A 14,893-nucleotide genomic window follows, 5' to 3' on the forward strand; every position below is an offset into this window, starting at 1 on the left:
CAGAGCTCTCTTAAATTTTGTCTTTTGTTTGTGCTATTAGTAGTGTGACTTCAGTGATGAATGTTTATAACACAGCTTGAGGAATTTCATCCTCCCTTGGTAAACTGCGTAGGAGATTGCCTTAATGGACAAAGAGAAATGTCTTCTGGTCTGTAGCCAGAAGCATGGACTTGCTTATGAAGAAGAAAACACACGTTTAACCTTCTGGTATTGTGTACAGAAGACACATTTAAAATATATATATATTCACCTCTCTTCTTACAACCTAAAATGGAACCAGTGAAAGATTAATATGCTTTTCACTGTTTTATGGCAAATCACTTAGTTGTGATAAGTTCAATGCTGCCTCTTGACCAGATGTCTTACAAGACTGTCCTGCATTATTTGCTTCTACAGATACCTCCAGCTGGGAAAATAACTTACAGATGACTGTGAAAAGTTAAATAAAACTAAAAGGTATGGAAACAGAAAGTGATAATAGGCTTTATTCACAGGTGTAAGGATTCAGATGTGAATGACAGATTAAAAGCTACATCCCAGTTTTGACTTCCTTGAATACTTTGCTTGAGTTAGATTTGGGACCTACATTCAGCAAACTATCATGTTAGTGTGATTTATGCTTGTGCAGTTTGTTTAAACAAAGCCTGAATAAAGACATCAGGATCTGCACTGTTCTGGAGTGTACATGACACAGAGTATTCAGGGTTTGAATTGAATTCTCTGTAGAACAGTTCCTAATCCACAGTGAAGAGAAGCAGAATTGCCATATGTTGCTGGGCTAATCTATTAGGTAGTATTTATTGCAAAGGAAATATACATACTTAGAGCTATACTGAAGAACAGCTAAAACAATTCTTGTTGTTCATTTATTCAGCATTTCACTGCTTGCTTAAAAACTGTAGATGCCCAGCAGTTATGAAGGTATCCAAGCGTCACTGACATACCAGCCAAGGTGTGCTGGTGACTTTATCTGCCTGAAAACAGTAATCGAGAGCTATAAATTGCCCTGTGTTTACTCCTCTCACTCACTGGTCTGGGCTATATGTTCAATAACTGTATCTCCATAGAAAATGTTACATGCTAGGAATGGAAGAGCATAGCAGCCAGAGCCCTCATGAAGCTGATAGGTCCTTTCCACCTCTGCATCTCATAAAGGGATGAGGGGTCGCCTCCTTTCTCTTGTAACACCTTACCACTGCTGCTGATTCTGAGCTGGAGAATGACAGATGCTCTTTCTGCTACTGTCATCATCTCCAGTACTCTGAAAAAGGAGACAGTCTTCTCAGTCATCAGAGCACCGGAGAACCAGAATTTCTCCTCTTCTCCGGAAAAGACTATCCAAAGAGAGATAACAGTGGAAATGTGTGTTTGATCCTGGTCCTACCTCTCAGGTTTCAGGCTTCCTGACCCACGGCACCTTCCCTAGAGAGCTGACAAGAAGCCCAGAAAGCATGAAAGCTGCTGACAGAGAAAGCCAATGAAGCCTGCAGGGGAAAATCACAGCTTGGGATCCTGCCTCGCTTCTGTCAGAGACAAAACACTGCTCAGAAACCTGTCAATTACAATTTGTTATTTTCCCTGGTGAAGATACGTTCCATTACAGATTTTTGACCAGCTGTGCTCTGTGTTGTCACCACTCCTCCAGATGAGAATGTCAAAAAGGCCAGAAAGATTTTTGGGGAGGGTGCATAGAGCCCTGGGAGATCTGGCATTACAGCAGGTCTGCAGTGCTGGCTGCCACAGCCCAGCCGTGAATACAAGTCTGAAATGTCAGATATTCCCTGCAGAATTAAGTATTGTTATTTGCTCTTCTATGACTGCCAAAATAGTGCAGGTGTCTTAGGCAAGAGTTTTACACTATACTGCAATCCTCTCATAGAAAGTTCTGCTTCTTGTTAAAGCTCTAGAAGATGTCAATATGCTCTGTGTCGAAGAGGAAAGCAAATTTTCCTGCTATTTTTTCCCCACATAGAAGTATATGCTTCTTTTATTAAACACTCAGTCATTTAATAACTTGCACTTGTTATCTGAGCTGACCAAGATGCATTTATAGCTCACATGAACAATAGCATCTATCTGAAGTGTACAGAACTACCAAAATTGGTACCATCGAAGCTGAGCTTTTGAAATGAATCAGGATGTTGCTGCTGATAAGTAGCATTGTTAAAGTATTACTGTGACTTTGCTTTCTCAGCTTAAGCAGCAAATCCATTTTGGTGCTTTTTCTTTACATTGCCATTCTCCATGTGCCATACTATTCCATGTATTAGAAAGTAAAACACAATGGAAACATGAAGCTTGTGCTTACTGCATATTTTTCATCTTCTTTGGTACTTAAAAGTACATAACACACACACACACACCAAAAAAAAAAAAAAAAAAAAAAAAGAATTAGAACCAAAGCATTTATTTGATTTTTTAAACTGAATTGTCTATAATCACGCTATTTTGCAGCTTAGCCTGAGCTAACTTTTATGCTTTACAGTTAAACACTAGTTATGGTCTTAGTGCCATCACAGATGAAGACTGCCATTGCCTCACAGAGATTAAAGTATAAAAAAAAAAGAGATAAAGATAAGAAAAAAATGAACCAAGGAATCCATGTTTGTTTAGAAATAATGATCCAGCTCCTTTGCTGCTCCCCACTGCTGTTTAGTACAACTCCTTGGGAGTAGGGAGCCAAGACAAGCAGAGAACATATCAGCTTCATGACTTTCTGTTCATCCTCCCGTTTCAGTTCAAAATAGATTTCAGGACAATGTGCTGAAGGTTGAAACTAAAGTCACCATTTTTAAGACCAGAGAGTTAATGATGATCACGTGGACTGGCCTTACGTAAATCAGAAACCGCCTCTCTCGCTCCAGTAATTTCCATCACAAGGATTGTGTTGCAATCAAAGGTCAGCAAACCCTTGGCACATGAGAGCAAGAGCTGGAGTCGTCCTCAGCCTGGAGCAGCAGGACTGCTGCTGTTCTGCTTGAAGGTCTGCTGCCCTTCGAAGGCGTCTCTCTCCACAGAAGTCAGAGGAACCCCATACCTGTACACCCTGGGTACACACATAAGCTCAGGAGAAAGGAATCCAGGTCACGGTCACCTTAGATGCAGAGACAAGCTCTCAAAGTGTTTACAATTTTACACTTTTCCCACCTTCCTTTCTTCCTTGCTCCTTTGTTTTACCCCCAGTTTTTATTTTTGTTTATTACATTTCTGTGCCTCCATTCCATTGTTTCTCTTTTACTTTGACTGTTCTCCCTAAGACTCAAAGGACACAGTGCTCAGAGCTGAGTCTTTCTCATTACAAATCAGCTCGCATAGAGCCACCCGGTGAGACCTGAGTTCAGCTCTGCACTCGAAATGAGCAAACACCGCAGAGGGCTCTGCTGCTCCCTTCACTGCCCTGTGAGGTATCAGTCACTCTCCTCCTGGTGCAGATGTTCCGATTAGTGGTGCAGTGGACCCACAAGGCACACCTCCATCTGATGGGTGAAGTCAGCCAGGCTCCCCGCGGCCGCGACCGAGAGCCGTTGGGCTGCGACTCTCGCACGCCCCCTCGTGGGGCGGTTGGAGCGCGGCAGGAGCGCGCCAGGAGCGCGCTGAGGGAGGCGCGGAGAGCGCGGTTCTGTGCGGGGCGGCCCGGATGCCATGTCGGGGCCGGGGGTCTGAGTGCCTGCGCGGGCAGTTGTGTGTAGGGAGAGCCTCGGAGGGAACGGTGGGAACGCTGATTCCCCATAATATCTTGCTGTTTCAATCACGCTCATACCGCTTGGATGAAATATATCTAAATTTAGAAGAAAGAAACAAACGAACAAGTGGAAACACGGGGACACAAAAGGCCCGCGTTACGGCTCTGGACAGCCGACCTCAGCACCCGCTTCCAGGCGGGGGACGGCACGGGGCTGTTGTCCACGCGGTGGCAGCACGAGAACGCCGCATGAACACGTGCGGCCGCACGGCCGGCTCACCTCGCTCGCCCAGCTGAGTCACTTTTCAGTTCTTCAGGAGCCTATAGCTCAGAACCAGATGGGAACAGCTTCTTAAACGCCAGAACTAGGTGCAAACCGCAACTGGAGTAATGCAGTCTTCACTTTTACTTTAGCTCACAGGCCTGTCCCCAGGAAAAAGCAAAATGGGGCTGAAATAATGAGATATCAGAATATTCTCTACGTGTGCTTTCATTTGTGTAAGTGCGAAGTGGATGTGCAGGTGTTGAGTAGAACAAAAATCCTGCCCTCTTGCTGCATACAGCAAAAGTTCTAACTGATTAGGAATCCCCTGCTTCCCAATAACTCTCTGTCTTCTCCATTTTTCCTCATGCTTTTTGCTGCATTTGTCCATTGTCATTGTCCAAACAGGATCCTAGGATGAAAAGGGAACCCCTCTGTAGTCACACAGCAGTGACTGGTGGAGGTGACCTTCTCAAAATGTTCTCATTCTCTCCTACCCGAGTAACCGCGTAGCCCAGAGCCAAACATCCCAAATCCCTGATCTAGAGTGAAGTTGTGCTCACCTCGTAGGATACAACAGATGATGTGGGCTACCAAAGATAAATTATTCCATGCACAGACAGATCCAGACTTAAAGAAGAATCATTTGAACAGGAAAGAAATGAACTGTGAAAAATAACCTCATTTGCAAAGGTATATATTTATACTTGTGTGAGTTCCTGCACTTGGGTAGGGGCAATCTCAAGCACAGATACAGGCTGGGAAGAGAATGGCTTGAGAGCAGCCCTGAGGAGAAGGATTTGAGAGTATCAGCTGATGAAAGCCTCAACATGAGCCAGCAATGTGTCCTTGCAGACCAGAAGGCCAACCGTATCCTGGATTGCATCCAGAGAAGTGTGACCAGCTGGTCGAGGGAGGTGATTCTGCCCCTCTATTCTACTCTCGTGAGACCCCACTTGGAGGACTGTGTCCAGTTCTGGAGCCCCCAACACAAGAAGGAAATGGAACTGTTGGAGTGGCACTGGAGGAGGGCCATGAGGATGATCAGAGGGCTGGAGCTCCTCCCCTACAGGGACAGGATGAGGGAGATGGGGCTCTTCAGCCTGGAGAAGGGAAGGCTATGGTGGAACCTAATAGCGGCCTTCTGTTACCTAAAGGGGGCCTCCAGGAAAGCTGGGGAGGGACTTTTTACAAAGGCATACAAAACCAGAATGAGGGGAATTGGTTTTAAACTGGAAGAGGGTAGATTTAGACTAGAGATTAGGAAGAAATACTTCACTGTGAGGGTGGTGAGACATTGGAAGAGGCTGCCCAGTGAAGCTGTGGATGCCCCCTCCTTGGAGGTGTTCTCAAGTACAGGCTGGATTGCGGCTTTGGAGCAACCTGGTCTAGAGGGAAGTGTCCCTGCCTGTAGCAGGGGGGGTGGAACTATATGATCTTAAACCCTTCCAACCCAAACCATTCTATGATACTGTGATATTTTAAATATACATATGTTGGTATAGCTGTAGCTTTAACATTTTGAGTACTGCAGAAAGGGAAGTGCAGATGCTAAATAGTGAAATGATTTACTGAAGAACACATGCAAGTTTGTGACAGAGTCAGGCACAGACAGTGAGCTCTTTCTTACCTGTCTTTTGTCAACAATGCCAAAGACTGAGAAAGAATGGTGAATATTGAAAAGTTTCATGTTTACTCAAACAATTATTGGTAAAATAATGATGATTTCAGACTTCATTTAATTGTCTTGCCTTGAGCTTTTAGGACTTCCTCTTATGCTGCAATACCGTGTTAATTCTGACATGCATGCATGTCATGTTAATGCACACATTGCTATAGAGGCCTAAATGGAAAGTTAAAATCAGAAGAGAAACTTTTTACAAGCTCAGAAATGGTAGTACAAAACCAGAGTAGAAATGAGGGAAGAACACGCCACATCCTCTGAATCAAGTGTGTGTTTTACATGAAATTGCAGACATCCAAGGGCCACGTATTAGTTGGAATACTGGAGATACATGTCTGTTCAGGAAGGGGCACTGCCAGTTGCAGGTAGAAAACTTTAAAATATTTTTAAATGGAATAATTTTGGAAAGCGGGAGAGAAAAAGACACATCTCTTCAAATAGATGAAAATATATTGAGTGACAGCATACATGTACACTTACACGCTCACACGTAAAGTTCTGATGGCCTTTCCAGGATACCATACATACAAGTGTAAAATCTATGCTTACACATACACTTTTCTCATGTTTTCATGTTTATTCCTGTATTTTTTCTCTTTCAAGTGTACTCTGGCACTCCCAGGACAACTTCTCTTTGTGAAGGAATCAGGCAGCCCTGTGGAATTATGGCCTTGCCTGTTTATTCCTATTGTTGTCAACACAACATACACAAACTCCTTTGGGCTGCCAACTCTCATCTTTTACAGCAAGGAAATTGAATCAGGTATCTTGGACTTAAAAAATAACATAGCTTCCACAAATGTACCTTGATAATGTCCTTGAGCTTCCTGGTGGGATGAAGACAGACGCAAAGAAGCAGGAGCAGTGTGTTTGTGGTTGTTGGGTTATATATGTACACACAGAGGCTTAAAGACAGTGCAATTACAATAGCTCACCTCCTTTGGGAACTATGCAAAGCACTGTATCTTTATTTGAAGAAAACAGAAAATACCAGTATGCTATTACTGATCCTCTTTGAACTCCAATTCATTATTTTTTATTAAGAGCATTGGACAACTGTTGATGGCAAGAGCAACAGAAAATATTGTGAAGTCTGACAATGAATGCTTCCTACCTACCCTATGAGGTAAGGTAAAATTTTGGTTATTTTTTATAGCAAATGGTTTGGAAAGAGTTGAATACAACTTGACAGAACTGCAGGATTTCTGGCAGGCTGCTGGCAAAACTGGTCAAAGGTATTTAAGCTTTCACAATATTTGGTGATTTATTAACAAGGTTTGATTATATGCTTACAACTGCTGAAATAATGAGTATGAAATGTTACTAACACATTACAAGTTTCTGCATTTGTTACAAGCAGCAGATTATTTTCTGTTGAGGAGACAGCATTTAAAAAAAAAACATGAAATACCTCAAAAATGTTATGAAAAAAATACAAATGGCTTTCATACAGAAGGCTTTCATACACTGGTAAATTAATACACATCTTAGTTGGAAATGGCATGCATTGGTTACTTATAATGTAATGGTTCTTTCACCCTTTGAATGCAGTTGCTCAATAGTAAACTAACTTTTCTAATATCACACAGAAAATGCTGTCCAAGCTCAGAATATCCCAAAAGACCAGGCCACTGCATGGCCTGGTTTTACACAAACAGTGCTCTGTTTGTGAAGGTGTGCCTGGGTGCTGGTGTGCTGAGCTCATCTGGGGACAATGGGAGGAAGGCAGGATGGTAATTAACAGGTTCTCTTTACCTCAGAGCTGCTAACATTGCTGGAACTTCAGGATAGTGACTTCTTTCTTCTGTCAAAACTGAAGCAAATATACAGGTTCAGGAGCTACTGTGTGAACAAAGTATTGTAGTACCGCTGGACAGGACAGAGTACAGATCAGGAGACATAAGCTCTGAATTCTTAGGAAGGCTAAAAAGCTAGCAAGGGCTAGCTATTTGTAAGAGGTGTGATCTGGACTTGGATATTTACTAGCACTTCAGGTGTAAATTTTGACTGATGGGAAAAAAATCCACATGCAGAAGAACACTGCTTCTCTACAAATAGTTTCTTGCCATCTGCTTAGGCCAATTGTAAGATTTAGTCTGATTTAACATACTGCATCTCGGTAAATTAGTGTTTAGGTCCTAGCTTGGAAAGCTGCTGTGTTCTGACAGGTTTCTACATGCATGCAATGACTTCTAATTTCTGATTGGTATGCCTGGGTAAGGTGGCCTCAGGTGCAAAGCAGTTTAGGAATCTGGGACACAACCTGTGACTTGATTTTGACAGTCATGATGCATCCAGAGAAACTAATGGCAGCTGCAGACAGCAGTTCTTATTGGTTATTATTTTTGAAAAGAAATGGACTACTCTAAGGCCATGGGCCACAGGCTTTAGCGAGCCACATTAGAAAATCATTGGAAACACTCACATTGTTTTCTGCATCTATAATCTGCTTCAGCTGTGTTTGTCCTCCAATTAATTCTCTTCAAATAACCTTTCCTGTTTTACTTGGCTTAGAGAAAGATTTTTGGCAAATGATGTTGAAAAGAGAAAATACAAATAAAGGTTATCCAACAAAATGTTATGACCATTCCTGAACATTTGAAATATGATCAGCATGAAGATTTATGTAATCTGGTCCCATTTTTAAATACTGGTGGATTACACAACTCCAAACAATTATTTCCATCATAACAAAAATTACTCTTTGGAAATTATTTTAGTAAAGTTTTCATAAAACTGAAAGTTTACAAAACTTGAATTATGAACAGGTTATACTTGTTTGTAACTTGGAAAATTGCAGAATGTAGAAATAGGATTAATGTTTCCATTTCAATTAAAAGATTTCTGTCTTTCTCAGGCTGTAGTTTGGCCTCGTGGAAGGCTTGTTTTTTCCTCAGGTTCTTAATGGAGCATTAGGTAGGTATGGTTGTTTTAAGGGAAATCTTTGTAAAGAGAAATAGGTACAAGACTATCAGACTAAAATATTTGCATGGGTGGGCTTTTTATTGCTGTTTTTTTATATAATACCTTATTCATTCTTATAAAGGTATTAGTATGTTTTGGGTTGTTTTTTTTTTTTGTTTGTTTGTTGTTGTTGTTGTTGCTTTTTTTTTTTTTTTTAAACTACATTGTATTCCTTTGTTTCTGAGTGATAGGACTGAGGAAAACTCCAGCTGTTGACCAACAGTTACTTTCCCTATGCGCAGTCTTAACAGTTTCCTTAAAGGTTTCCAGGGCCCTCACATAGAACAGCAGTTTGTGTTTCCACTCCTGTGGCAGGATGTTGTGCAAGGGCCTCCAGAAGCACTCAGGAAGATGAATGGGCACAGCAGGTTGTCTGTGGCGGTCCTTTTTCCAAAACCAGGAGCAGGAGGCAGAACCAGAAATACTGCCGTGAGGGAGAAATAAGGGTGTTATGACATCCTGCTCCCCAGTAAATCCGAGTTCTTCTGTGCTTCTAGGCAAACTACACGGTCAGCTTTGGGCTCTCAGACAGTCGAGTTACTAATTACACTTTTGTGCCAGGGCCACTCCTCTTTCTGCAGCTGGTCAGGGTTCCTCTGCAATTTATAGCACTAGGTGAAGAAGAAATAGTGCCTCTCTAATTCCTAGAAGTAACAAAGGTTAAATCAGTAGCAATCAGCAGCCGGCAGACCGGACAGAGACACGCGCACAGGTACATTCGCTCTCCAGCAGCCCCACCTGAGCACCTAAGCAGGTGCAGCGGGCTTCCCCGGCAGCACCTCTCGGGGCACTCAGGCAACAGTAGCCCGGCCGGGTTCGCATGGAAAGGCCTCAACCGGGACAGAGAGCTGCCCGCCTCCCTACGCGCCGGTGCTGCCGCAAGCCGCAGGGCGGGCCCGGCGCCCTCCTCCGAGGGGAAGCGGCCGTCACCCCGGAGGCCCGGCCGGCGGCTGCTGCGGAGGCCCGTCCCCCTCGATCCGGGTATCGCCGCCCCCTGGGCCGCGGCGGGAGAGCTGCGGGGAGTGATCCCGTAGCCGGAGCGGCCCGCCGGTACGTAGCAGGGCGACGGGCCCGGGGCTGGTTCTGCCGGCTTCCCCCTGCCGGGACGGGCTGCGGGGCAGGCGGCCGCGGGGGGGGTGAGCACGGGGCTTCGGTGAGGGGCGGGGCGGGACGGGCTGCGCTGCGGCCTGACGGCTGCCTGTCGCCGAGCAGGGGAGAAACCCGGTTGCCGCGAGTTTCTCGCCTTTAAAAACAGTAAAATACTCAATGCAAACTGCGGGGAGCTGTGTAAGCGTAGGTGTGATGCTGTGCGGATAGAAAAGTGCGCGTCCTTGTCCCCAACAGCAGCCTACAGCTGTCTTGTTTTTGCTGTCACTGCACATTGCCTGTTGTTGCAGAAACTGCTGGAGTTGTGCTGTGGCTTCATGTCTGCAGAGTGCAGCGATTATTCTAGCATTAACATTTTGTGATTTAAAAGCAAAGTGGGTGGTTTGGGTAGAGTGGGAAAACGTCTTTAACTCTGCCTGTTATTGTTGTCTCACAATCTTAGGAGAGCGCAGAAATGTCTCACTTTGAAAATAAAGGGTTGATACTGGGCATAATGGCAGGGACTGCTGGAATAAGCCTGGTCCTGGTTTGGTACCACAAGACCCGAAAACCCAGTGCAGCTGTGCACATGCCTGCATTCACAGATGTAGATAACAAGCTTCATTCTGTGAGTTTGAAACATGAAGCCCATAATGAACAAGGAGCAGTCATGGTTTTACATGGAAGGCAACTACAGATACTTGAAAAACTGAACGGTTTGCTAATAAGTGTGGACGAACTGAAGAGAGAGGTGAAATTTCTAAAAGAAGCTATTCCAAAGCTGGAAGATCTTGTTCGAGATGAGCTCCAGGGGAGAGGGGATGCACAGAGAGCTAGCCCATCACACAGAGCAGCAAGGCGGAGGAAAGTGGAGGCAGCATCTGGTGCAACAGAAACTACCAGTTCTGAGGAGGCAGAAAGTGAAGGAGGGTGAGTTGGTCACGTTTTGTTTCTGCTATAGTTCATATGCAGTGCAAATGGCATCATTATGTAAGTGAAGCTTTGTGTTCTAAATAGTAGTCCTTTTAAAGTTTTGTGTATATTTTATATTTCTCTTTTCAGAAAAAGATCAGATTAGTTGTTTTCAAATCAGAGAAATCTATGTGTGACCCTCTGTAAGTCTGCACTGTGGTTAGTCCAACATGAAGTCCAATACAGACTGCTACTCTTGGGATTGGCAACAGTCCACTGCAGTATTGCTACATAGCTGTGCAATAAGAAGCAAAGTTCAGGATAATGGTGTGATTTATAGTCACTTTCATCAATGAGATAGTCTTGTTTAGGTCTCTGACAGAGCTGGTTCAGACTTTAGAAGTGTTTTTAGTTATTCTTTCTATGAGCCTTAAAGATGAGTTGCTACAATGTTCTGCCAAAAGGTGTTGCATGCTTTAGAAATTATGTCTGAATGCAAGGCATGTACACATGGCAGGCTTGTTTATATATATTTGCTACTGTATATGTTTCCTGGTTGCTTAATATTAATCATGAGTGATTCAGGGTACTGACTAAGGTTCAAAGTTCCTGGTTTTGATCACAGCTCGTAGTCCAACTGCTGTTAATGAAGTCTTTAAGCTTCAGTTGGGGAACATGCTGAAGGATGAGATGTACCTGGAGTTCCTCAGGAGAGGAACTGTAGTTCTATAATTTCATCTGTTGCCTAATACACCCGACAGTAGTAATGTAAGAATAGTGATGACCTTACTCCCCCATAATTACATCTTTGTTTTGCTATTATAGATTAGAAATTTACATGCAGTTTATTCAGTGTGTGTAGCAGCTGTTTTCTGGTTAATGTCTCCTCAGTGTTTTACATACATAGCATAGGCAGCATGATGCCTGTAAATTGTCCGTCTTAAGTAACTTTTTTCTCTAATTGTGTAAATTAATGACAATAATCTGAAGACAACAATGTGCTTCACATAGTAATTAATGGAATTCTCTTTTTGAAGAGTTCCTCCATATGTATTTTCAGTTCCCATGGGCAGAATCTTTTCTTCTGTTAAATCCCAGCCTTCTTGCTTTTATTTCAGTAGCGTATTCTGAGAACTTTTCAGTTCTTTACAAATCAGTTGTTACCCTTTTTTTACTTTAAACATTCAATATTGGCAACGGTTGTCAAAGGCATTTCCTCTTCTTGTTATGTACAAACATTTCAAGTTCTGTAGTTTCTCACACTGAAATAGTTTGGTTGGTTTGTAGAGGCCTTTATACTGAGCATAAAATATTTGGAGATGTAGATAAGTCTAAAGCACCAGTTAACAAATAATCAGGTTCACACGCACAGTACAGTTGTCATTCCACACCTGACACTGAGATCTTGTCAGGAGTGATGCATTGCTGTTTGGGAACTAACCAAGGAAACTTGTCTACTCAGGTTCTGTGTGACGAAGAAATTGATGGGATGATCCAACACTAGTGATTATAGCGTGCAAGAGTACTGAGTGTGTCCTTAAGAGAGGCCTTCTCTGATGAGTATTTGCATACAGTTGGAAGGAAGGATGATAATTCAAGGTTGTAGATAGCATTAGTCATTTGGGTATGTAATTTTTCAATGATGTTTTTAAATGTCCTTTGAAAAGCGAAAGATTTTTTTTTTTTCCAACACCTGCTCAGTGTGCTTGTTTCATGTATCTTCTTTATAAATAATTTTATTTTCACTTTAGTAAGTTTCTTTTTCTTCTTCTTTTAAATGGAAATAGGTTAATAATCCTGGTTTGCATACAGCTGAGATGTATATAGGTTTTTCTAAGGTCATAAGTAACTTCAGTGTCAGTGATGCACATTTATATGAGAGTTTTCTATAAGTGACAATAAGACACAGAAATTTTTCAAGTTAATATGCTTCACTATTTTATGTGCTTGTAACTGTGTAAATGCCATGAGCACTGCTTTATGCTGTCCTGTGTTGTCTGTGCATGGCAATGCATTCAGCTACTGGCTTGTGCACTAGAGAAATAGCACTGTTCTTAGTTACAAATTAAACTTCCTTTTTTCACTTTTGGTTGTCTATCTAGGATAAAGTACATGCAGTGTGTTTCACAGCCCCAGCAATATTTTTATGATCCAGAAGGTAGGGTTTTGCTTGTGTGAAGCAGTTCTGGCTTTAAATGACACATGAATAGGTCGTGCCAAATGACTACACCAGTTTCAGGTTTGCAAACTTCTCCCAGGAAAGCTTTTAATGTTACTTTCACTCCCTCCTCCCCCCCTCCTAAAACATTTGATGCTGGCATTTCCTGCTGTGACCTTCACTGCTTTGATCTATTCTGGTCTGTTCCCGTGTCACTGTTGATGTTCAACACCTTGGAGAGAGAAGCTTTGCATTATTGCCTTTTAAAAATTATATATTTCTTTCAGTGGAAAAATAGCACTTTTTATTAAAAAAAATTGTAATTTTTTCACGTAATAAAAGCTATCCTGATTGGAAGATATGCTGAATTAATGAGACGTTGACTGAATACTCCAGAGCTCACTGCACCTAGTCTGTCTACATTCTGCTTTTAACTGTTTCAGTTTCTGTTCTTCACCTCAGTCTTTACCATTTGAGAAAGCTTAACAAGGGCACATTCATTTAAAATTAAATACATTGTGTCTAGGTGATCCAACTTATGTTGGAAGATTTCCCCTAATTCTATCACAATTGCCATTTTAATGAGATTTCATCCCTGGTGCAGTGGTGATGAACTATTGAAACTAGTGTCACATTTGACACTAGTCTTCAACAAGCCTGTCACCCAGGCTTTTCAAATTACATTTGATGTCAGCCACCAGAAAGATTTACATCATAAATCCTTCTCCCTCCTATGTTTTATGTATAACTTTTTTTAAAAAAACATTTCCTTTGCCTGCTTCTAAGAATTACTTCCCATATCTCTTCATTTGTTATCCCTTTCCATTTATTTTCAGTGCAGTCTTCAGCTGACCTGACTCGGGTTTGGCAAATGTTTCCTCAAACCCAAGTAGTTGATCCAATCTGTTGAACCAGCAGAGCAAGTTTACACCACAGCAGTATAAAACAGTGTTTTATACCAGATAGCTCAATCACAATTTTCTACTTCTAGTTTTGTTGTGTTTTTTTTTTTTTTTAATGCAATACTGTGTGTCTAGATTTCCTAACAGCTTAACCACAGTGTGGAGAGTCTACAGCATGGTTACTGTTTGCTTTTTGGACTTCGAACAGTCTTCTGTGGTCTGAGTCCTGTTGGCTGACCATTGCTCCTCACATTCTTATCACTCACTGTTGTTCTGTTTTAAATAGGATCTATTAGTAATAAAGATTAAAACAGTTGGCAGTGAATGTAGATTTTTTTTTTTAAGTTCTTCCAGTTTCTCAGGTATTGGTTAATGTATTTTTCATATGTAAATATTCACTTTTCATAGAATCATCTATGTTTGAAAAGACCGTCAAGGCTGTGCCGCCATACAATGATTTGGGTTGGAAGAAACCCTAAAGGTCATCTGGTTTCCAGCCTGGCCTAGAACACTTCCAGAGATCAGGCATCCACAGCTTCTTTGTGCAGCCTGTTCTAGTGCCTCACCACCCTCATCATGAATGATTTCTTCTTAACGTCTGATCTAAACCTACCCTCTTTCAGTTTAAAGCCATTACCGCTTGACCTATCACTACACTCGCTGACAAAGAGTCTCTCTCCAACTTTCTTGTAGGCCTTCTTTAGGTAGTGGAAGACTACCAGTAGGTGGTAGTAGAAGGAATTGGGATCTCCACAGAGCCTTCTCCAGAAGAAACAAGCCCAGCTCCATCAGCCTGTCTTTGTAGGAGATGTGCTCCAGCCCTCTGATCATCTTCATGGTCTTCCTCCACTCCAGCAGCTCTTTGTCTTTATTGTGCTGAGGGCCCCATGCCTGGGCCCACTTTAGGTGGGGCCTCACTGGTGCAGAGGCACAATCACCTCCCTTGTCCTGCTGGTCACTTCTTATTTGATGCATCCCAAGATACACTTGGCTTTCTGGGCTGCAAGTCCACACTTTTGGCTCATGTCAAACTTCTGATCAACCAACACTATAAAGTCCTTCTCCTCGAGGCTGCTCTTAATCCAATCACATCAAACCATTTTCTGTTTATCATCTAATAAAACACCAGGTGAAATAGCAGATGTTAGAGTACTTACATAAAAGATTTGAAAAGTAAACTATAATAACTGTTCTTCCTTTGTTTCTAAGGTTTACTTTCATCATCCCTTAAACTCTAGGAGAT

The 14,893-nt window shown here is 42.3% G+C and overlaps 1 protein-coding gene and 1 long non-coding RNA gene across 3 annotated transcripts in view; one reads left to right on the top strand and one right to left on the bottom strand.

The window, feature by feature from the left end:
• Positions 1-8,685: 8,685 nt before the first annotated feature.
• LOC109365961 (uncharacterized) lies at positions 8,686-9,470 on the bottom strand. Its single transcript, XR_002111886.2, has 2 exons — positions 9,331-9,470; positions 8,686-9,236 (listed from the first exon to the last, which is right to left on the bottom strand). It is a non-coding gene; the product is annotated as an uncharacterized LOC109365961 (long non-coding RNA).
• Positions 9,176-14,893, top strand: part of RMDN2 (regulator of microtubule dynamics 2) — a 41,762-nt gene continuing 36,044 nt past the window's right edge. Inside the window, exons 1-2 of one of the 2 annotated variants that reach the window (XM_085219541.1) lie at positions 9,176-9,304; positions 10,142-10,608. In XM_085219541.1, the coding sequence (XP_085075667.1) occupies positions 10,154-10,608 (455 nt within the window). In that variant the 5' untranslated portion in view covers positions 9,176-9,304; positions 10,142-10,153. Of the gene's footprint in view, positions 9,305-9,414; positions 9,643-10,141; positions 10,609-14,893 lie in introns of those variants that run through there. The other variant, XM_085219540.1, reaches the window with a different exon arrangement.

The sequence above is a fragment of the Meleagris gallopavo genome, chromosome 2, assembly GCF_905368555.1.
Source record: "Meleagris gallopavo chromosome 2, MGAL_WU_HG_1.1, whole genome shotgun sequence".
NCBI classification, from domain to species: domain Eukaryota; kingdom Metazoa; phylum Chordata; class Aves; order Galliformes; family Phasianidae; genus Meleagris; species Meleagris gallopavo.